Genomic DNA, 24,528 nt, shown 5'->3' on the forward strand with positions numbered 1-24,528 from the left:
TTTGCGATGCTGTAAATGAGTTAAAAAAATCCGATATAATGGAGTGTATGTTACCTGTAGGATAGTGAAGTTTTCAAGAACACTGTTCATCATGTATTTTTCAGGCAAGTGTTTGAGTTTGTGGATAAAGTTGATCATGTACTCGCACATCGGAGAGCGGTGAATCCTGTAAACACACTTTCCTCCCTCCAGGCGGGCATACTCTGTCTGCAACACACACAGGAAGGTCAAAATCATGCAGCAGCGTGTATCTATCTGTCATACATACTGTATGTCTGAGAAGAGAGGAGACTATTAATGCATATCCTTACCTCTACTTTCTCGACAACCTGCTTCCCAAACGAGCAGACTTTGGTTGAAACAGTGATCGTCATGTTCTCAATGCTGCTGTACTGGCTGCTGACACCGTAGAAAGAACCAGGGCCATCCTGCATGCCGCTGCTGTTCAGGTCCGCCTGCAGAGGGCACATATTTAATCACATTAGTGATGATCATTACATACTTCACATGTAACTAAAGCACATTATAACGTATGCATTGTAAAGTCACAAGGAAATTGTATGATGGTTGAATGGTTTCTTGCTCCTGTCAATAAAAAGTCTTGTAAAGCAATTATAAATATGTCTTCTGAGTTTGTGACACCACAGAAAAATGTGTAATTAACCACCCAGATAGATTTGAATGATTAAAAAAAACATCCAAGTATATAAAATTAGGTCTAAAATCGTGAAAAAATGAGCAGTATTCTCTGTTCTGAAACGATGGAGGCGTGTCTGCTGCACAGCCCAACTGAAGAGCCTCTGAGTTAACAACGCTCAACTCCGGTATAAAAATACACAATTTAAAATAGGACTTGTTTATAGGTGTAAGGTAAGCAGCATGGATGATATTTTAAAAATAAAGTAACATTAGGAGTCACTGTCAAATTCAGCTGGGTTTAAAATAACTCCTCGAGTGCTAATGTTGACCGAAAATGGCCCCATTCTCGAGTAACAGCGGATTATCTGAAGTGAATCCCAGTTGTCTCCGATGAAAGTTTGTAAAACTACCCGCTGTAAAAATAGTAACTATGAGTACGTGCGCTCTAGTGTTTATATAGTGGGGGAAGGGTCATGCTAGTAACCCCAAACTGTCATCGAGCCACCATTGTGAAATGCCTTGTGCATAATCTTAAGATAATAAACACCCACTTTGTTAAAACAACCACTGTGCTGTCAGAGGAAGAGGAAGTGGTTTGCATAAGCTGCACTACAATGCAGTTACTTGTGTAACTTTGAAAGTTTGAGGTTGTGGATTTTATAAGATGAAAATATGTGATTCAGATGTTCCCCATCACTTACATTGTAAGCGCATTTGGAGGGGATTCTCCAATGGCCAGTATGAACAGGACAAATGACTACAGCAACCAAAATCTGTTTCAGTGTTCATTTGGGCACCTGACTATTATTTTAAGACAGACCTGAAAAATTGTGAACCTGTCCTTTAAGTATAAATCAGTGAAAGAAAAATAAATACTTGCTAGACTTGATATTAATAACCCACCCAGAATTTAACTAGGAAGAACGCGTTCTGAGGGCCTTTCTCATAAAGCTCTTTGAGCCCGCCCTTCTTCTCAGGGAACTTGTCATAGATCTGCCTGATGTCCACAGCCTCGAGGAGCGGGTCGCTGTACGAGGGGTTGGTCTGTCCAATGTGGACAAACAGATGTTTGCTGTACTGCAGTTTGGAGAGACAGAGGAGACAAAGGAGTTAACCTCAAGAGTAGCTGCAAAACACATAATATGACAATCTGTTTACTTTTGAGAGAAAGAAAAAAGGATTAAATTTCCTCCTGTTAAAGGCTTTAAGACATCCAATCAAAGCCACCTAAGAATTCTGTAGCTCTTAGCCTTTAATGTGCATTAGGTGCCAGACAGTTTTACACCAGAATCACTTCTTAAACAATTTCCTCTGACTAATAAGCTGTGTGACATTTATTTTGTTGCCGTATGTTGGAAGCCTTATTGTAAACTCACGGTGTCTGGGTCTCTTTGAACCTCCATGAAGGCTGAGTACTCCAGCATCCGCAGCTTAGAGGAGGCGATGGTCCGGTCCTGCCACACTGGCACTGCAGTAGCAGTTGGCGGAGGAGGGGGCGCCAAGGGCTCATAACCTGGATAAGCACCCACATACAAACATTTATAAAAACATTTAATAGTGACAGTGATCTATTTCCATGTCATTCACTTGTTTGTTTGTTTGGGTTTTTTTTAAATTGTCACTGATTTTCACTCAACTTCATACTTACTTGGTATGGATTGTGGTATAGGACCTGATAGGTTTGGGTATGGGGGCTGTGCAAAAGGTTTGATACTGAAAGACAATGAATGGTTCAGTGAGACATTAACCTCTACTACATAGTGTCAGGATCAGATGTTTGTGGCACATGTGTTTTACTATATTTGCGTCTCTGATACATGTTTTTATCGTGAAAATCTGTTAGTGCTAAAGTATAAGCATGTGTTGCTGCACCAGCTAAGCGTAAGTCCACCTGCTTCATAATGATGCAAAATAACATCAATTAATTACGCTTTTACTGACAAATCCGAGAAAATTCATAAAAGATATTTGGTGTTGTTTTGGATTCATCAGCCCTATTCCTTTTTTTTTCTTGATGAACTTCAAAGCAGTTAATTTGGTGGTGGTTTACATCAGTGCAGGAAACATACAATACAGTGTAGAAGAAGAGTTAGTACGGCTTTGTGCTCACAGCTGGACCTCAGCTAGGGGGAACTTACGCATGGCTGGTGCGGCCAAGCCCAGGAGTCCTTCCCTGGTTGAGATCTGTAACCAGCCTGGTGTGCAAAAACGTGATCTGTTAAACATGCCCTGAAATACCCACCGGACATTCAGCCTAACACCCTCACTGACTCAGTCACTCATTCATGCCTTTACTCGTCTCTAGCACCAATCTCTCTCTTCTGAAACTAAACAAACCCTGTCGTCACCCCACAGGCATCTTGTGGGTTCAGTAGAGGGGTTTACTTACTCCTGAGAAGGTCCAGGCTGTCCTGCGATCGGAGCAGGCCAGAACTAGGGAGTAAGAAAAAACTCAGTCAGTTGCCTGTGTGGTGTTAATCTGGTTTCTTCAGATCAAATCCAATGTCACGTAACATTTATGCTTCAAAAGAACAACAACAAAATGAAGGGAAGTCTCACTCTGGCTGGTTGGTAGGGGGCAGGAGGCAGTGGTGGAAGGTGATTCTTTATCATACTCGGGGAGACGATCTGTGCAGACGATAGCGCTGCCATGTTCTGCAGGGCTTTGTCTTTAGACGCTTGATCCTGCAGATTGACACAATGAAATGAGGGGATTCAGCCACAAGGTGGCGCCATAACCTAAATGTTTTCTACAGCTGTGTTACTGTAGTATTTTCTGTTTATGATTTCCACACTACACTGCATACATCATTAAAACAATATCAGATTTAAAGAAAATGTATTTTTTGAAAGAGCAGCTCAACAGAATGAAGCAAAGAGAAGAAGAGAGATGAAGCAGCGTTGCCCCACTGGTATTTAAGCTTGGGTCACAAGAAATTGAAAAATTGAAGGTCAGTGTGTTATCATGATCACCACAGGAAAAAGAGGATAAAGAGTTCATTGGTCTGAATGCAGTTTTGCATTCATGCTGCATTTACAAATGTACATCAACAAAATTCAGGTTTGACAATGCTTGTGAAAGTGATACTAAGTAAGGGAAACAGGTAGCATGAAAGAAGCCAACCAATTCATGTCCAAGTCACACAGAGGCATTTTGAATTTGAAAAGGTACATGACACATAGTTTATGGTTTACAAACTGCTTTCATTTCAGTATTTCAAACTTTATTAAAAGGTCACTCCTGCGTTTTTTGCATGTTTGCAAAAGAATGAACTTCAGCTAAAGGAGTGGCTCAGAAGCGAGACCCCAAATCAAAGAGCGACACCTTATGCAAAGCAAGCGAGACTTTGGCTTTTGGCAGAGGCTAAGGGGATTGCGTTATATCAGGCAGGATGCGCAGCAGGATTGTGTTTAAAGCGTGGCTGTTTCCTAAGCATCGATTCATTACGGGATAGCAATGGGGCGGGACGCCATGCCAGCAGAGGGCCATAGCAGGGGACAGTGCACTGGTGCTGCCAAACAAAGGGGAGGAGGGAAGCATATTGCACAAGTCAGATTCACTTACCAAATTCATCGCCTGAATCAAAAAAGAGAGAAACCATTAGTACTGTGCAATTCTAAATGATGTGTTAAGATTAATTAAGTGTTTTGTTCCACATAAAACTTGACAGTATATTAAAATTAAAGTTGGCCTCTTTTTTATACTGCAGACATGGTGTAACAACACACCATAAATGACAGTTTTCAGTGGGGACTGGGGGGATTGCAAAATAGCTTCTAACACAAAACGATCTTAATATTTTGCCAAAACTTCTACATAACATTTGGTAATGTATGTATTGTTGACATAATGCAGCTCATATACAGACAGCAGTAAAAGGTTGAAACAATAATAATATTTCATTAATATTTTATAATCTCTGCAGAATATAAAGCAAAGGGTATGTTGTTTTTTTTTGTTTGTGTATGTTTGTTTTTAAGAACATTGTTTCAGTGTGTTCTTAATAAAAATCTGTGCTGCATAAATGGGAAACACATTGCTTTATGAAAGTGGACTTTCCCCCACAATAGTAATCCAACTGAAGAAAACATGATGCAAGTAGTAAAAAGACAAGTCATTTTAATAGTCAAGCCTTTTTCTGTAATGTATTAAGTCGAATGTACAGCTGTTACATTCAGTCTGTTGTCATTTTCGCAGTCACACTTTTTACTTTCACAATTTAACTTAATTCGCAGGAATCAGCCATCTGCACTTCAAAGAGTGGCTTGGAAACTAGTTTGTTGAGTGTTTTTCACTAACAACATACTTTGGCTTGACTTCATAAATGCTTGACACACTTGGATAGGGCGTAGGGAATTTCTACGACTGCTGTTACAGTCTGTTAGATGATGTTTGATATTTAAAAGCTACAAAAAAGTTAAAGTAACAACAGCTTTAAAAATGCCTTACAGTGCAATTAAGTAACCAAATACTATTATCCAACAACGGTGAAGCATAACAAAGCCAAATAACTGGACTAAAATAACTTTTGAGTGAACAGTTGATATATGATGGTAACATCTAAGATTTTTGTGAATGGGCTCAGGTTGTGAATGGGTTGTGTGAAATAGACAAAATATGGATTGCTGTTTGTGCAAAAAGCATCTATAAAACTTTCCAAAACTACACTTGTTTGGCTCTAAAAGAAGGATCACAGAAACAATGGAAGAAAACATGATTAACCCCTTCAAGCAGAGAGGATAAAAGTCTCCATACGATATATTTCAAGCCTTGAAAAGCCTAAAACCTGATTGTATACCATTATTCTGCTACTTGTTGGTACATTTTTAGAGCATACATTCCACAAAATATGTAAGACTAAGACTTTAATTTGCAATTCAGATATGCTGACCCCATTAAACGATATTTGGTAGTTATTCAGTGAACTCAAACTGACTCCAAAAAGCAACATATCTCCTTAATACCTGCAAATATTTTTTAGATACAATTTTTGACATCTTAATGTGAAGAGCAGGCAGACTAATGAGGCAGATTCAGTTGTGAGGACTTCTAACTGCTAGACAAACAAAATCTCATATCTTTGGAGGGCCGCTGTTAGGGTGTAGGGAAGTTATGGCTCACTATAAACTTTTTCTTTTTCTCTCTATTCACGATAAACTTTGTGTTAATGGAAAGCTCAGAAACTCGAATCACTTGTGATGAGTTCTTCATACTTTATACAATTACTTGTCAAGGTCAAAGTTTATGTGACATAAAGAAATTGATTCTTAGGTTGTTAGCACAGCAGCTACTGCTGGGTGGACTGAACTACTGACATGTGACACTGAAAACTTAAGACTCCCCCATGCATAAAGATGGATAATTTATCTCTGTATGACAGAATCTTTAAAACATGACAGATGTGAATTAGTCTGCATAAAAGGGTTAATTTAAGAATGCCACAATGTCTTCAGTATTTACACGTGTTTGCGTTATGTATATGTGAATATGCAAAAACAGTAAAAAGCATTAGGAAAGACCAGAGGGATTGAAAGAACTACAAGACAAGTCAGAAGGAGTCACATGATGACAACAATGAAAGATTAATCTTATTTTATGTTCAGTTTTACAAAAGATATTACAAATAGACAGATTAGAGGAACTAAAGGTATCAGAGTAGAGAGAGTTTTTAGGGAAAGGAGGAGTCTGAGAGGAAGACAGTTTGCTGCAGAAGCATGGCTGGCACAGAGGACAAAGCTGGAGCATCATGCAGCTAAACAACCATTCATTGGACTCAGCTTGTGTAGCATTTCTTTAAAGCAGAGGATTTAGAATGAGCTATTATACATTTACTACTGAGTGATGACATTAGTTCGTAGTTAATGTAGCACAGACCTACGGTATGTAGAAGTTAAAAAGCTTTGTCTGTTTGTGCACTGCATGCATGGTACAGAAGCAGGACTGTGTTGGTTTTTTTTCAGATAATGAAATCCTCGAGAAAGTTGTAATTAATTTTCAAATACTTAATCTTGCTTGCCAAGCTTGCATCAATTTTCCAGCAGGAACTGGCCTAACATCAAAGCAATGACTGTTAATAATATGCAAAAAGTAACTGGTTAGTGCAAAGCCAAGCCTTAACCAGCCCCGCCGAGCCCGCGGTGAAGCGCATACCTTTAGCTTTGACTGGATCTCGCGAGATTTTCTCCGGGCGAGAACCTGCAAGTGGCTAGAAACCTGCACAGAAGAATAGCCAAGAGGAGGGAAGAAGAAAAGGTGACAGGGAGAGAAAAGACAAGGGAAGAAGAAGAAGGGAAGAGAGAGAAGCCGTAACCAAAAGAGGAAAGAGACGCCCACTCAGTGTTGCCGGGAGGCAGGTTGGCGGCACCTACCTTGATACCCGCCTGGTATTCACGAACTTTCTTCCGTGCTAACACCTGTATGTGACTAGACACCTAAAGGGGTGTGAAACAGTATTTGAGCGTAAAAACAACATGCACCGAGATGCATGCACTCACAACGTGCAGACATGTACACACACACACATACTTACAGTAAGAACATAAACAGTAATATTTCTGAATACTTTATGCAAACAATAGAAGCTGATTTAAAGAATGAGGATGGAAATAGTCTATATGTTTCTTGCTGTGAACAAATCCCATGAAAAAATCAAAACCATCAATGAACTGATCCTTGCAAGAAGTATTACGTGTGTAGCCAATATAGTTTAGCATAGTTCTCTGTGCCATAGAGCTCCATTGGGACCAGCTGGACCACACACAGTCCACTGGTAGTATGTCTTTCAGCTGCTGCCAGTCATCTGTATCACAGTCAACACAATGTCTTTTTGCCTCAGTCTGGATTTCTGGAAGCAGTCATTGTATGAAGTAGGACTTTAAGTGTGCTTCCCATGGAGTCATGGCTCTTTCTCTCTCTTGTCGATCTGGTGGCGTGATTTCATTGTTTTCTTCGTAGATTTTGGTCAGCCGCACCAGATAATCTGCTACAGTCTCATTATGCTCTGGTGCTCACTTGAGCATGGGAAAGATGAGTGCCAGAGGAAGGTCTCCAGCTGTCTTGCTTCTGGTGTGGTGAGTCTGTCCTGCTGGAGGGCTCAAGCAATGTCCAGCTGCCTGCATGAGCCTGGCTGTTATGCTCTAGTCCGTGTCAGCCACAGGAGGTTCAGATGGTGTTGGAGGCGCTGGGGGTACAGAGGGTGACCCTCTCTGCACTGGTGTTGCAGCCTCAGGGTGTGTCCCAGATGGGTTGGAGGGACTCCAGTTCAGCATGGATGTTGGGTCTGGATATAATCTCTCATATGGCAGCACAGTGGCTCAGTGGTGAGCAATTTTGCCTCACAGCAAGAAGGTCCTGGTTTCGAACCCTGGCCTCCGGTTTCCCCCCACCATCAAAGACATGTATGTTAGGGTTAGGGTTAATACTCCTGTCAGTGCCCCTGACCAAGGCATTGGCAAAAGAAATGGAGTTGGTTACTGATCGCTGCACTGCAGCTGCCAAGGATGGCACGAGGATCAATAAAGTACTTCTTCTTCATTGTTGTTCAATAAAAACACATCAATGAGCCTTGCTGTTGTTCCTTCATTCCCATATGGCCCTGTAGTTTATTTTGAGTCAATCCCACATACTGTGTCCCACTGCCATAAAATACTTGCGAGAGCACCAAATGTGTATCAATCTGTGACTGAAAATAGTCCCAAACAAATACACTATTTACTCCTGTTTGAGTAAAGTTTGTTAAAAACTACAGTGGCCAGCTGCTTTAAAAGATAAAACTTTATATTTGTGACATGTTTTTAAAGATTTACATCTTCAGCAGTAGGGCTCAGGGTAGGTAAGTCAGAAAGTATCAAGAGGCAGACTGATGCATTGTTAGTTTTGGTCTTTTAATGGGATTTGCTGACAATAAGATATATATATAATAAAACTGGACTTATTCTTTAAATGACTTGTAATCTACTTTTTTGTTATTAAGCATGACATTAAAAAGTATGAATTAATTCCACTTACTGCTGCTAAAACTTGTTATTATTAAAAAAAACACTCTGTGTTTACCTGTTTTCTTGTGCGGGTTTTGCCTGTCCTCAGCTTGATGTACCTTGCTATCAATTCATTGCGACCTGTAACAAAAAAAACAGAAAGCAAGGTCACTAACAAAAACACAAAGACACAAGAATACATGTAATAAAATAATACCCTACATTGGACAGAAGGTGGCACTCTAGTTATACTTTGAATACACATTTCATGTCAAAAAACAGAGCAGCGTGACCTTTCCCAGAGCTACTCAGACACAGGGCAAACACACTTTTGTCATGGGTCACGGGTCAAAATAACACCTCTGTTTCCTATAAGAGACCTTTATTTAAATGTTACATGTCTTATTTGAGATAATCTGGGGATTAAAAGGTTTATGTTTTACCCCAATGTTTTCATTAGCTTGTTTCACACCTCCTTATTGTCTTCTCACATGGTCCTGTAGCCTAATTATAGAGAGTGCTTAGAAAACAGAACCATGTTTTTCATGACATAACATCCACTCTCGACATTCTGCACAAACAGGTTGTGCAGAGAACAGGCTTCTATTCTGGGCTTTCATGGTCCTCTTTACATTCAGTGCTAGGCATGTGCTTTAAGGGGCACTGCCTTTTTCAGCAAAGAGCAGTTGAATTCAAGCAAAAATGCTCTTTGGTGTATGAGAAGTGCAAAAAGCATTATTATGTTTTCCCGGGGGAAAATCAGTCCATCTTTTTCACTCTGTTTCCTTGCCAAGTCACGCTTACTGGGTTCCTGTGGCTGAAAATTGGGCCAAAGGGAGAGGTTAAACCACTGTATCATTATGAATAATGACCTAAACTCTTCTAAACTTGCTGACAGAAATTTACACCAACAAAAACTGGTAAGGATGTGTGTAAACACACACAGACACACACTACAGACTATGTGTCTAGGAAGTCTGTCGGTTAAACAGCTTTCAGAGTATCCAGACACATAATGACAGGAGAAACTCGCAAGTCCTGTTTTTTCACACACTCTTTAGCACTTGGCCTCCAGAAGGCACTGGTTATTGCAATTACCATAAAAGTACTGCAGGCCATCTCCAGCAGTCTCGCAGCACTCACTGTACTCTCCAACCAGTCAGCCCGGCGGTCGGCCAGCAGAGCAAAGCAGAGCAGAACTGTCTGCCGATACTGAGGTAGCCCCTCCCCTTCTGCCCCAGGCCAAGGATGGACACGCCCGCTCCAGCGCCTCCGCATTCCTAACATTCCTCTAAGCCTGACACATCTGTGCTAGCCAATCTGATTGGCCTGGGCCTGCGAACACAGCCAGAGCTCGGGCGAACACACACATGCTCCTATGCACTTCCAACTCTGGGAGAAGCAGGGGTTAGAGCCGGGGTGAGGGCCATTAGGTTGGGGTAGGGGGTTGTCGGTTAGGGGGGCAAAAGGGGCAGCTGATGCTGTAACTCTTGGAGGAAACACAAAGCCATAACTGTCTCTGCCAACAACTGCCACCTGGCAGCAGAGCAGCCCCTTTTCCCAAAACAACACCACTGTGTGACCCTGCACTCAACGGACAGCAGCACCTGCTGCCGACCATCCCAGCAGAGGATGGCAGAGAAAGAACAATGCCAGCTTGACCCCCGCCCAACTGTCACTCTCAATCTCTTCAGCTGAAGGGCAGAGAGGGAAAAACATTATGTCGTCCCAACCACAGCGTTCTGCTATGAATTTCACAGATATCTCATAACAGAGCTCTGGAGGCAAGATAAGAACTGCAGTACCTCTCACAGAACGACAATGGTGAGACGGCCTCAGCACTGTACAGAAATTCACAGCAGACTTTCAGACTCTGACTCTCTGAGCTGTGGCTCAGTAAAATCAAGCTAAATCTATTATTTACAATTTAAATGATCATGGAAATCATATTAAAAAAGCAGACCAAATACTTTTTTGTCTAACATGCATTGTAAAAGTGATGAGCACAGTGATGGCTTGGTATTGTGTGGTAAATCAAAAAGTTTACCACATGTTTTGTTCATCTGTTGAACAGTGCAGTTCTGTGGTTGTGAGCTAAGACGATATCTCCAGTTTCTCCACAACATCTGGTTGGTTTTGTGATATTTTAAATCACTGCGTTTGTTCTCATGTGATGTACAGTTTGTTGCAGAGACGCCACTTTGAAGCGGGTCAAGCAAATAACTCCAGTGTTTGATTTCAAAGTTTCATATAAACTTTTTTATATAGTTGGATGTTATAATGATTCTCGTTCTCAGGCACAACTTTCTTCTGCTGTATGGAAAAAGACAAATTGGATCATTATACCACTGCAACATACTGAATAGTGCCTTGATTTGTATTAACTGTTACACCCCTAAACAATATAGCATTAGCCTACCAGTAGATTTTACTTCAGTGCAAAAAAGGAGTTGTGCAGCTCACAGAGCCACAGCAGATGATTTTAGAAGCACTGAGGTCATGAGTCCCAAATCCTTCATCCTCCAACTCACACCCTTGCATCAAATTTTTAAATCAATAGCATTGAAAGCATTTTGAGGGCTAACATAATCACTCAAGAGACCTTTATTCATCCCCAGGCTCAGTCAATAGGCTCTGGATCAACCGGGTGTGTATGGCTTAAAAGCAAAACCTGAATCTGGACGTCATTCACTTAGGATAAAACAAAATCACAACCTGATATAGAATATTACATTTCCCAGGATTGTAAAGCAGAGGCTGCACATGCAAATTTTATGTATAAGTAGTGCTTCTTCCTGCTTATTCCTAGACAGTGACCCAGTGGGACTGGTTTTATTAGTTGATTAGCCACATTTCTCTCTCAAATCCCAACAGAAAAAAATATCAAGGACATAATCGTGAAGTTGTCAGTAGTAGCTGCAGCCATGACAGCCAAGGTCTGCTCAGACTTGACATAGTGAGGGGGCAGGGATATGGTAAAAAGGTTGGTCCACACAACAGGAGAACATGACAGGTGCATACACACAGACGCGCACTCGTACAATCGCATGCGCAGCCTCATTTGTCTTCTACTTCTTATTTCCCCACACTCACTGTTTTTCCATCTCTCTACCCCCTTTTTTTGGAGCTCCTCATGATTCCCTTGCTGATTGCTCAACACCCACTCACATCGCTGTAGGCTGCCATTCTTAACCTCTTCCCTGACAGGACACACCTATCTTTTTTCTTTTACTACATGACCGCTGGAATTTTCCACTTCCACGCTAAGATAGTGAGCAAAAAGGTAATCTCTCTTCACTCCCTGTACCTTCCCCCTCCCTCTCTGTCTCTACCGCTCTTTCTCTCTCCTGAACCCTTTCTCCACCCATATTCTCTCCCCTCCTCCCTTCTCATAACATTGAGGTAATCCTAAATTGCTAACATACTGCTCAGCCATGACTGAAAACATTCCTAACATCTCAGCGAGGGGGCTGACAGGGAAGCACCAGGCCTGCTCAGTCATCATTACGGGCCACTCAGCACCTCCTCTTATACCTTTACACACATCTTTCTCACGACTTTGTGCATGCAGTGGACCTGCTGCTAATTCCTAATGTGGCCTTCAAAAGGTCAGAACAGACATAAGCCTCCCTCCAGCGCTTAAATCTTCCCTTTTTTTCTGTACCCAGAGTGCATTGCAGGAGTGACAGCTGCAGGGCTGAGAGAGAGAGAGGTGTGTGCTTGGGGTTTAACACACCTGTCGAGGCCAGAAAACGCAGGTGAACAACATGTCAGCACAGCCCCAAAGCAAAACAAGACAGGTAACATTTTTTTAACACACACACACGCATCTTCTGAGCATACCTCCTCTGAACCTGCAAAGTAAAATGTGCCAACTATTTAATTCTACTGAAAGCAAATGTCTCTGAGCCATCACTATTCTTTTGCTGATAATATGCCTACCACTGAATTTTACCTGGGACATTATGTTTTAATTTCTCTTGGAATGAATATGAGTGGAAAATTGAAAGTATAGTTTGACATTTGGGGAAATACACTTATTGTCTTTCTTGCAGAGAGTTAGATAAGAGAGTTGATACCACTCTCACACAGTATCTGTCAGTTTAACATAAGACTACACAGTTAGCTTAGCTTAGCACAAAGACTAGTAATAGGGGAAACAGCTAGCCTGGCTATATTCAAAATCTGCCTGATAAACGTGTTACATCTTGTTTTTTTAAAATTGGTATATAAACCAAAGTGTAAAAACGTCAAGTCGTGGTTTTATGGGGGGTTATTTGCCGGGCGCGATGACTTCAATCTGTCCAAAACCTGGAAAACCACAAATAGTTGTTTTTCCCTACGGACAGAGCCAGGCTAGATTCCAGTCTTTATGCTAAGCTAAGCTAACCAGCTACAGATTCCAGCTGTGTATTGAATGGATAGGTAGGAGAGTGGTATCAATCTTCTCATCTAACTCTCAGCAAGAAAGTGAATAAGCAACTTTCCCAATATGTCCTTGTCATACTGCTACATAGGATAATTTCCTGATCATCATGGTAGATTTTACACATTTAAAAAGATACAAGTATCATAATATATAGCAATCGACACAGGTACAAGTTTTACAGTCAGCTTACATCACAAACTAGAGTCCAGATCCTTTGTTTTTCATGTTCAGAAACAACTGGAGTGATTAATAACATGTGGGACTTATTAAACTGAGTGTTGTGCTCCTTCGAACTTTTTGTCACCCCTGAGCTACGTAAATGACTGGCAATGCTACTGGGAAGTCTAGACACTTTTGAGAATACACATGTACAGTATATAGCAGTCTTCTTGCTAAGACAATGGAAATTTGCAAAGGTTTCCCACCAAATGAAAAAAATAAATAAAAATCCTGGCAGAAAATCTGGAATTCCCAATGGCAGGGATGACTTGCCTGCTTTTGGAGGCCACTGCAAGTCTGAGACTGCAAGGTAGACAGTATCACATACAGTGCAATCGTTAACATTCCCCTAACCTCACGTCAGGGCAGCTTTTAGGTGTCTGACGTAATCACCTTGTGAGAGGGCTTCTTCTGGGGCATGCCTTGGCTCTGCCAGCAGCGCCTCAGATGACTTATTGTAAATGGAGAGGGTGTTTAGTGCCCTAGAAAAAAACAAGCCTCTAAAAGGGGTCCTGACAGTTTGCTGCTAAGGGGGCCAGGTCTGTGCACGGCTGGCCTCTTTGTTGACGTTCTCATGACAAATGCATGGAGCCTGGGACACAACACTGCCCTGCTAAATAGGACTGAAGAGTTATTTAGGTAAAAGTCTGTACACAAAACTCAAACTAATAGCACACTGTAAAATGGTTGTGTAAATCTGCAGAATATATTTACTACTATATACTGTTATAATCAAGCATATTTCCTTCAAGCCTGTTTGGATTACATTCAATTAAAATGGATTGTATTAATCAGAAAAGTTAACTGGTAATAGATATCCAACATCTAAGTCCATATTAACTTCTTTTTTCTGTTATAGTTCAACTAATTATAATTTTCATATGAATTATAAATTAATCTGTCAATCCCTTGTCCTAAAGAATTAATTGATTGTTCAGTAAGAAAATAATGAAAACGGCCACTATGATATTTTAGAGACATAGGCAATGTCTTCAAATTGCTTGTTTTATCCAACTGCCAAACAACAGCCAAAAAACGCCAAAAATATTCCATTTGCAATGATATAAAACAGAGAAAAGCAGCGAATCCTCATATTTGAGAAGCTGGAACCAGCAAATGTTTAACATTTTTGCTACACAAATGACTTCCATTATTCATCTATTGATCAAAAGATTGTTTTTCATTAATTTTCTGTTAACTATTTAAGTGATTCAGTGTTTATCCACTACTTTGTTCCTTAAGACAGGATCAAAGGAGCAACAGAAGCTGCAACAGTGTCTGAGTTATCTCAGGTATGTGCTTGGCCATGAATATCCAAATCTGCCTGACGAACGAGAGGATGAGATTCCATCTTTGGTGAATCATGCCAAAAGAATCCCATCTGACGTCAAGCACAGAAAAGCCACCCAAAAACAGTGCTTTAAAAACAAACACTAATGCTTCTAAAACACACAGTCTGTCTGAGACTTTGGTGGCAATGATTGATGGTTTTTATGGTTGCATTGAAGCCGGAATCAATTTCACGTTTTTGAGACATGATGGACAATAATTAAAGGGCAAGGAAGTCTTACAAAGAATGGCTTGAGGGAGATGAATTACGATGGTGAAAATAACATAATTTTACAAAACCAGAGAGAGGTTTGTTGAGGACAGGGCCAAGTACAACAGTAAAGAGTGCAGTGCACTTCCTGTCAATCAAAGTTTATCACTGTTCAGCAAAATTTCCAACCTCAAATGTTCAATCTAATTAGGAGGGCATGCGCTGTCTCAACAATAGGAATGAGAAAGTGAGGGATCAGAATAATGAAAGACAAATGCATTCAATTTCCTACACCTGGATGTCGGTGAGTCTACCAGAGGACTTGCCAACAAATCCATCTGGAGCTTTTCAAGACATTAAGAGCTCAACACCTGCAATTTAATGAACACACTGCAGGAAACAGCATAACTATTCCGAAACCATATGGATGTTTAAAATCTTCGACAGAACAGCGTGCCAATATGATGTTTTTGTTCCCAAGTCTCGATTCACGCTGTGCTAATTACTGCTAATTTAATAGAACCATCCAGGATCAAACGCAACACTTCCTCAGAAACCGGCTCCAACTAGTCACCTACAGGCAAAACTCTCCCAGCGATACCGGTGCGGGGAGAACAAGCGCATGACGTTCTGCGATAAAAACAAAGAGCAGGTTTTGTGACTGAACGTGTAGTGAGGAAGAGACGAGCTCATAAAACAGTAGGCATAAAAACAGGCTGTATAGAAAAAACACTCTGAGGGAAAAGACAGGTGTAAATCAAAGGGAGAGGAGCTGAGATGCTTTCAGGACAGCAATAACCAGCTCTAAGAGTGCCGGTGCGACTGGAAGAACCTGCCCCTGGGTCACAGCACAACAGGTACAGACTTGTTAACGAGAGTTCTGGGTGGAAAGAAAACATTCACCTCTGTGTCAAAGCTGTGAAATGAGCGTAAGAGGAAGAAAAGTATTTTTCTCATTTCTTTTTAGGACACTTTGGTGGATGTTTGTTTTCTCTCAGCCACAAATCTCTGTGGAATGGATGGTTTTCTCATTTTTGTACATTCATTATGGAACTGATTTCCATATAATTGTTGTTCTTTTGTTACTCTGGCTGTTATCCAGTGTACTCACCATACATCTTTCCCTCGTCTGACAGGATGATTTTCCTCCTGCCACAGGGAGGGTAGATGGCGAGGGCTTCTTGGAAGCTCTGCTCAATGTCTGGGCTCCACACGCCCTCGGCGTCCCCGTCGATGGTCTTGTCCTCGTTGTCCCCGTCCAGCCCATCTTCTGGGCTACCGTTGGCACTCCAATCGTTGGACGCAATGGTGGCGGCTCCCCCTGGGCCCGACCCCGAGCCCCAATATCAAAGGATCTGTAGGAAATCTGTGGAAAAAAAAGATACAAGTTGTTTAGTTGTTTTTAACTTTTTTTTTAAATTCAAATTTTACAACTTAATCAGAGTTCAACAACCCATGAAACCCAAACAGTGTTCAGCCTTTTTTACCCCGACAGCAATTTAAATGATAAGTTTGGTGATATTTTATGTTTTTCTGTCTTTTAACAAATCTCATAAAAAGACCAAAATCCACAATATGATGTGATTTATTTATTTATGGATTGCAGACATAAAACACAAATCCAAGGCTTAATGTCAAGATGTTAAAAGATGAAAACACAAGAAATACAACATAAAAGTGAAACAACAAAATCTTGATATCCAAAAGTACATCACCACACATTAAATAAGAAACATTCACAAAAAATCTAAGAACAACGAGGACAATGTGATGGCTTAAGTAAAAAAAGTTTTTACATTCCATTTTCAATGAGTTGATGCAACTAAGTACTGGCTGCTCATCAAAAGCCTGACATATCTTATTCCTCTGCACCATAGACCTCCATTGTTGTCCAAAAATCTTTTAAAAATATATTTATCAGCCACATTTTTCAAGTGACATGTGACATGTTTCTTCATTATGTGAATGTGGGCACGGTAGTTACTTTGAGTCAATCTCATATACACTATAAATATTCATTAGGGCCAAATTTCACAAAATTTGTGGCTGAAAAAAGTCCCCAACATATGCACCATTTCCTCCTGTTTGAGTAACATTTGCTAAAAACTACAGTACCCAGCGGTTTTAGAAAATTATTTAGTTTTCTTTAAAAATGAAACCACATGTTTATAACCTGTTTTTAAGGATTTATGTATTTAGTGGGAATGCATGTGTTTGGGTTTGAGTGACACACACAGAGTAGGAAAGTCTGAAAGTATTGAGAGACAAACTCAGAAAATGTTTGGGTTGGTCTTTTCGTGGAATTTGTTGACAATAACAGAATATAGAATATCACCAGCCCAAATGTTTAATATATACATTGTTTATCCAATGGGAAAACAATCACCAACAAGTAACATGTGTGCTGTAATCATCTGTAAATCAATATTTTTTTTCTAATAAAGACACTTCACCATAATGTGTACAACTGCTGGATACAGGTCTTGCAATACTAGAAACGTCAGTCAATATAAGGTTATTTGTAGCTTTATTTGAGATTGTTTATTGACTTTGACCTCAGTTTTGTTGCCAAAATTACTCTAAATTATCCAATAGTCCAGTGGCCACAGTTGGAACTGCAGGTCATGTGACATAATTGACATAATTGATTACGTCTAACATTAAATTACAAGCCATCGTTTTATCTATCAACCCATTATTTTTGTGGCATTCATGTGTGGAGGCAATCAGCCAGGTGGAGCAGGAACGCGGAAGCCTGAACATCCCTTTTGGCGTTTGTGCTGGATGAACAAGTTTCATAACGTCTGGAACAGTGTTACCACCACACAGTCACACTTGGAACTGTGTTAACTGGTAGGCAAACAGGTCTCCATTGTTTCCTTATTCTGAATTGATGATTAAATTTAAGCAAGCAAATTTCCAATGGATGACTGCAGAATCAGTACGTGGAGCAGGGACTCAATCAGGGCTCAAACTTAACTTTGTACACTTAAGACAGAGAGGACAATTAAAATGATTTATCACAGATTTTTCTCCTTGACAGCAGTTTTTATTTCATCTGTTTTCCTCGCTGTGCTAGTCTTCTGTCGTATGACTGATTTAGTCTCTAATCTTTTCAGATGAATTTAAATAAAAAGGTTGATGATTGATCATCTAATCATTTGTATGATGTTTTATGTTAAGGTCACTTTGAATGATTTTAACTATTGATAATGTAGAAAAATAAAGATTTTAAATTTGGGACGGTCCACTCCGGTTCATTTCGGGACGGCTTAGATTGTATTTCGGGACGGTTATGGGATGATGGTGAAAAAAAGTTACTAAAGCGCCCTGGACTCGATTCAATTCAATTCAGTTATGCCTACAACCTAATTTTAAAAGTGTTAACTAGCAGTTTCACTTAATCTTCTACTTTTTTTTCTTTAGAAGTTTAAATATGTGGAATAATTACAGTAGCTGCATAAAAGCCCCAGAAATGTGTGAGGTTCGTGTAAAGCACATTGAATACAAAATGTAATCTATCCATAGGCCACTACTTTGGCTTCCTTTGACATTTTCTTTATTGCAGTCATTAAATTTGCATGGATAAACAATGCTAACCGTAATTATTACTATAATTTCCTAGATTTTATTTCTCTGAAATGGCCAAATGAATTCAAGATATTCCATAAAATGAAGTTTAAAGACCTCACTAATCAGCACTGGCCTCAAAGAATTCTTGTGGTCTGGGAACTGTGTCCCAATGTGGTTGGCTCATGGCTGACTGCAGGCAAAGATCTTAAGTATTTTTCAAGCTGCCTTTTCAGCATTGTATTGTTTCTGAAATGGAAGTCTATGAGGTAACCCATGATACTCCCAGGATGCTTGTGTTTCTACTTTAGCAATTCTGCAGATGCTGACAAAAATAAAGTATAATGGATAAATACAGAGAACGCCACAATGTGGGAGAATTTCAATGATTAAATTATGCAAATATTTAGCATTTACATGTTAGAATGTTAAAAACATATCATGGACTGTGTGTTTCAAGTAGTTTTTTCTATCCATATTTTTTAATTTCTACCATTTCTGAGAGTTTTTTGCAGTTAGAAACAGTTTTGTTTTGTTGGTTCTTGTAACATGAAAACAAACCAAGCAATTGCACTAGTAGCTTTACTGCTAGTGATGATCAGTGATATTGAAGAATGTGAAAAAATGAAAATATCTATGTGAGTCTATCATCAAAGCCACAGAACTCCTCGCTTGTGTGAGTCTTCGCGGTATAATTACACCAAAGCTATATGTTCATATAATATAATCTCCCTTAGTCTCTCCCTCCCAGTATTCAGAAAGATACACACTTTATAATCACTGCAGTTACACCAAATCACCCAAGAACTACAAACTGGTGAAGAAGCAGAGGTAGAGGATTAGTGATACCTCCTTTCCCTTCATCTCATCATTTAGAAGGAATTACAAGAGATCAAAGGCGAGGAGATCAGTAATACTGTTCCTGGAATGATTTTCTACCACACGCAACATACAACATGAAATTTATGGACGTCACTGAACCCAAATGAGAGTTTGACAAATATCCACAAGTCAAGCTGCTAATTTTAGCTGAGAGGCTATTGGTTATGGCGGACCCCTTTGCAACAGGGTCATGCTGTTAAAACTCAACACTGAAACTGAGCACTCATCGGCAGCTCAAGTGATCCATCTCAGTCCTCACAGATGACGCTGTGGGCTCCCAGTCATTGCTAACTACATACAAGTAGGGTTGGGGCTAGTTTAATGATATTCTGTCCTGTCAACCTGCTAATTAATGCTTAAAATTTAATACAAATCCCAACGAGAATAACAGAAAGAAATGTGGAGTAAGATATATTTAAGTAAATAAAAAAATAAATGGAGATAGAGCTGCAACAAATGGTTGACAAATCAATTAGTCTATCAACAAAAAAAGTCACTATTAATACAACTAATTACTACTATTAATATAATTTTATAGTACTATTAATGGTTTGAGTTCATTTTCAAGCAAAAATGGCTAAAATTTTCCTCAAATGTAGGGATTTTCTGAATGCTTTTGTTTGTTTGTTTGTTTGAATATCTTTGTATTTTGGACTGATAGTTGGACACAAAAAAGTAATTCAAATACATCACTTTTGGCTTTGGGAAACTGTAATTTGTGAAAAGCATGTTTCATTATTCTCTGATACTTTATCCACAAAACGACTAATCAAGAAAACAATCGGCAGATTAATCGTTAGTAGAAAATAATCAACTCGTCCTCATACCAAAACAACAGAATAGGTCTATTTCCAATGACTCCCAAAACAACATATATAAGTGTTTTCTCTCTCTCTGTTTCTCTCTCCCACCTCTATAGGGTGAATGGGGACCAAACCACATACAGTATATGCCCCTTTCCAAAAACCATTAAAAAACACTGTTAAAAAATAATGATGTTTTATGGTGTGACAACGCTGTGGTGAAGGTCTGGTTAGGTTTTAGGCACAAAAACCACTTGGTTAGGGTTAGGGAAAGATCATGGTTTGGGTTAAAATGTGGCTTATACTTCCTTAAAGTTACGCAACCTTTGTCGTCATGGCAACAGTAAACACCATGACATTATGGGTTTTAAGAAAATGTCGCGGTTGGAAACATGACACTCGCAGCTGGAAACGGGAAGCGAACAGTGCTCTCCTGCAGCAAAGTCCACTTTTTGCTATCTAACTATGTAGCCATCCACCCAACCCGCCTCCTCCTAACAAGGCAAGAATCATCTTATCAAGTCAGTTTATACTGACGTCATCTGAACTGCGTCACTTCCCCGGGTCATAATTACTACAGCTGCTAGATGGTGTAAACATAACTATAGATTGTTTTTGCCAGCCTGAAATTTAGACCTATACTGTTGTTTTTCTTGTGAGGATGGGCTGAATAATTGTTAATTGCAGACCTAAAGGAAATGTAATTCAACTTTAAATTTAAAGAGCTGAAGAAAATAAAACAAAGAGAACACATTATGCATTTGTCTCAACATGTATGGTAGCATGTTGTGCCATTATTTTAGTCTTGTTGTCAGCAGCCTGTATGGTGGTACGAATTAAAAACTAAAACATTTGTAGGCACAAAGAGCCAGTGGCATCAACACTGTGCAACCTTTAAATACACATTTCTGTCTAAGCCTTGAGTAAAGCAGATGCTGTTTGTGTGGTCTGGTGTGTGGTGTGGTCAGGCAGCCCAAAGTATTTCATTAATGAATGCACAGGTGCTGTGGGGCAACAGCTTCAGTAAAGCCAGGGCAATAATCAAAGACTAGTGGCACAGTGAAGGAGGGAGGGAGGAAGGGGCGGCCACTCTATTGTTTATCTCCAATTATAGCAGAGAAAACACCGCAAACCCTCCTCCGCACTGCGAGCTGTGAAGAGCAGCAAAACACCGCTCAGTGTAACATGCAGATCTGACGACCTCGATGGAGCTCCAAGAGCTCACAAGAGTGTGTTCAAGTGAGGTGCTGCGAAAGAGAGGCTCTTCACTGAGAGAGGGGCCTGAATTCCAGACATGTCCTTATTAAGAAAGGGCTGCGAGTGCTCACTGTTTCTCCTCCTGCCTCCCTTGTGTCAACCCAACGCCCTCCCTCTCCCCCTCTACCTCCCCCCACTCCACCCAGCGCTCAGAACGTCTCTACCCAAATAAGGACAGGAGACCAGGGGATGCGTGTATGGGAGGAGTGGGTGGTGGTTGGGTTGGTTGGTTGGTTGGAGAGCTGAGGGGGAAAGGGGGTGTGTATGGGGGAGGAGGGGAGGGGGGTATTTGGGGGGTTGTGGTGGTGGTGGTGGGGGGGGGGGGGGTGTTGTCCAATTTAGGCGTCCACTTTGGGGTCTGGAAAACAGTGGGATTGTTCCAGCTGGAATGCAACATCAGCACTGAACACGCTCCCGCTTCGTGACGCTTAGGGCACTGACTAGAGGAAGGGCATTGTCAGTGGAGCCGTTTTTCAACACATCCTCTACTGGAGTCAAAGGATTTAAATCAGGACAATAGTCATGACTTCATGATGAAAGTGAGTGATATATAAAGTTACAGAGACAGTTTCACAAACCAGATGAAGACCTCTGGGATTCAGTTTTCCAACATGATTTACTGCCAGTGCGTCATTTGAAATAAAAATCTGTTGTAATCAACATATTGATTATATTAGAACAGCTGTTACCAACACACTATAATATCCCTTTGAGCCAAGTCTGGGTGAGAAAGTGCACAGCAGTAATGACTCACACAACTAAATAAACTGCAAATAGACCTCGCACACATGAACGCATACAATACAATACTGTACATAAAACCGGTTACAGATAATTCAAAATACAAACAGTCCCAAGCAAAAAGCTGTGTGTGTGTGACTCCTTCAGGGGGTTGCCAGATTGGAGTGTTTATTACAGAGAAGCTCATGATTGAATGACACACTGCGCTCACATTTAACACAAAAATCATGGGCACACCTCCCCTCCCACTTTCTGGGAGTCAGGCCATGGGACTCTGAGACCAACATGCTACAGAATTCCAATGTGCAGCAGGAATGTAAATAACGCTGCAAAGCTATGCGCCTCGCACGTTCATTCAAACGGCACCATTCATGCACCAGAATCCCTCTTCCCATTTTCTCAGCCCTGAACGGAGCGATCACATTGCAGTCTGTTTTCAGCAATCGGCTTATCTCTGCTCCAGCTCCATCTATGAACCAACCAGAGTTTATTGGCACCGCACTGCGTTTCCTTTCTTCTTTCTAGACAGGATTGTGTGCGGTGAAATGTCCCAATGAATTCCAGTAATTCTACTGAGTCACTCTCAGGCTGCTGGGTCACACGGAGGAAAGCTGTCGGCACAGCCTAAATTAGGAAAGGGATTCCTTCACAGACATTTTGTTTAAGTGTGCCACAGAATGTAAGAAATATCTTACAAACACCTACAGCCAGGAAAACAAACAGAGCTTGTGTGTTTCCTTGAAAACAAATGGATGGCTTGACATTTAGGAGTAGGCATAATAACACCTATTCAATCTGAGAAAGCAGAGCTAACTGTTTTTGTTTTTTTACATTGCCAGTTTTTATCCCTCAATTTTATCTTCCACTGAACATGAGATCATCTTGATGGTCTCAGATGTACCAACCAGATGGATTTCTACTTACGCGGTGGAATTCAAAGTCCACACTGAGACAAGACCTTGAGTCAAAATGATTCTGTCATGTCTCCAATTTTTATGGCCTGTTGGCAACATCTCTTCTCCTGACCACTGGTGGGAAAAGAACATTTGTCTGACGCTTAACACCAAATACGATGGATCATAGAAATACATTTTCACAGAGACTAAACATCCCACCATGAGAGCCATGCAGTCACAAAAGTGTATAGTAAGTGACGTACAACATTGTCAAGTATACTGTATATGCCTGCAAGTTTCTGACTTTATCCAGTTAAAACGTTTACGCATCTGCTGTTAATTTCACACACACACATTACTTGTTTGATCCTGAAATTCTGCTAAAAAGTTCCCACACTTCAACTGAAGTTTCCTAAAGCAACTGAATCTCAACAGGAGCATACAACAGTCAGAGAAACTTTATTGTAATGATGCCAAGGTGGCCTGAGCTAGACACATAAAGACATGACCTTTTTGATGTTACTCATTAAAAATACTGTAAATACCAGAGGGCAACACAACAGATGGACAACTGCATTTTCTCAGGCCAGTTCTCAGGGTTTTTGAACTCTGGTGAAGGGATGCACCGATCCCATACAGATATCAGATATCGGTCCAATACTGACTCAAATAGCTGGATTGGGTATCGTGACAATTGGGCTAATCTTGGCCGATCTATTTTATAGAAAGGAAGACACACCAGCAGGGTCTGTGGTTCCATTAGATGCCTCTCTCCCACTGAGGCCGGGTTGCTGCTGTTGTTTCAGCATAGTGAAGCACAAGGCTTAGACAGTACAAAGTGTGCGCTAACTTATAACACTAGTACCAGCCGATGTGAAGTTGTTTTAAACACTATATTTAGTAAATATCAGCTGTCCCGAGGAGCTGGTGTAGCCTCAATAAGACCGGCTATTGTAGCTAATCTTGCAAAGAGAAAACCAGTCGCGTGTGGCCTAAAATGTAATGGCAAAACACCTAATTAAATCCAAGGCAACGTATAACTTAACAAAATCGCCTGACTATTTACTTTATAACCACGGTGGTTATGTCAAAGCAAGTGAAAAGTCAAGTTTCTGTTTGATTATTTGGCAATGGCTGGCTCAGTTAGCATTAGCTCGGCTCTTCAGGCGAATTTCAGGCACTTTCCCCTCCAGGATTACTTTCTTCTCTCTGTCATGTCACCGTCAATCTGGCACCGCTGAGCCTTGTTACACAAGTTTGGTGATCCATCAGATTCTGTAACCTGTAGTGTTGGAAGAAGTACTCAGATCCTTAACTCGTTATAGCTATCCTCTTTTCAAAACTGTAATGTTTTGTGTGTGTGTGTGTGCGTGCGCGCGGCACTGCACGTATAATATCAATCTAGATAATGTCATATATCTGCATTGCAGTCCAAGACCAATGTTGCTGAATGGTTGTAAATGTTAGCAACCCAAATCAGCTGTGTAAGCTGTATTTGCTGTCTTGAACACAGCCCATTCCTCTTACGAAGGATGAGTGAGTGTATCCCTGCGAACAAATGACTTGAATCACTCA

At 40.6% G+C, this 24,528-nt stretch overlaps 1 protein-coding gene across 9 annotated transcripts in view; it reads right to left on the bottom strand.

Annotated features, from left to right (window-relative positions):
• Positions 1 to 24,528, bottom strand: part of tead3b (TEA domain family member 3 b) — a 33,464-nt gene that overhangs the window by 2,280 nt on the left and 6,656 nt on the right. The window contains exons 3-15 of one of the 9 annotated variants that reach the window (XM_067586693.1): positions 15,916 to 16,170; positions 8,693 to 8,757; positions 7,009 to 7,071; positions 6,791 to 6,853; positions 4,205 to 4,216; positions 3,199 to 3,324; positions 3,029 to 3,072; positions 2,778 to 2,834; positions 2,288 to 2,352; positions 2,016 to 2,152; positions 1,543 to 1,716; positions 312 to 455; positions 55 to 207 (exon numbers count right to left, since the gene is read on the bottom strand). In XM_067586693.1, coding sequence (XP_067442794.1) covers positions 55 to 207; positions 312 to 455; positions 1,543 to 1,716; positions 2,016 to 2,152; positions 2,288 to 2,352; positions 2,778 to 2,834; positions 3,029 to 3,072; positions 3,199 to 3,324; positions 4,205 to 4,216; positions 6,791 to 6,853; positions 7,009 to 7,071; positions 8,693 to 8,757; positions 15,916 to 15,922 — 1,110 coding nt within the window. In that variant the 5' untranslated portion in view covers positions 15,923 to 16,170. Of the gene's footprint in view, positions 1 to 54; positions 208 to 311; positions 456 to 1,542; positions 1,717 to 2,015; positions 2,153 to 2,287; positions 2,353 to 2,777; positions 2,835 to 3,028; positions 3,073 to 3,198; positions 3,325 to 4,204; positions 4,217 to 6,790; positions 6,854 to 7,008; positions 7,072 to 8,692; positions 8,758 to 9,714; positions 9,865 to 15,915; positions 16,171 to 24,528 lie in introns of those variants that run through there. The other 8 variants (XM_067586694.1, XM_067586696.1, XM_067586697.1 and 5 more) reach the window with 8 other exon arrangements.

The sequence above is a fragment of the Thunnus thynnus genome, chromosome 4 (genome assembly GCF_963924715.1).
Source record: "Thunnus thynnus chromosome 4, fThuThy2.1, whole genome shotgun sequence".
Lineage (NCBI taxonomy): Eukaryota > Metazoa > Chordata > Actinopteri > Scombriformes > Scombridae > Thunnus > Thunnus thynnus.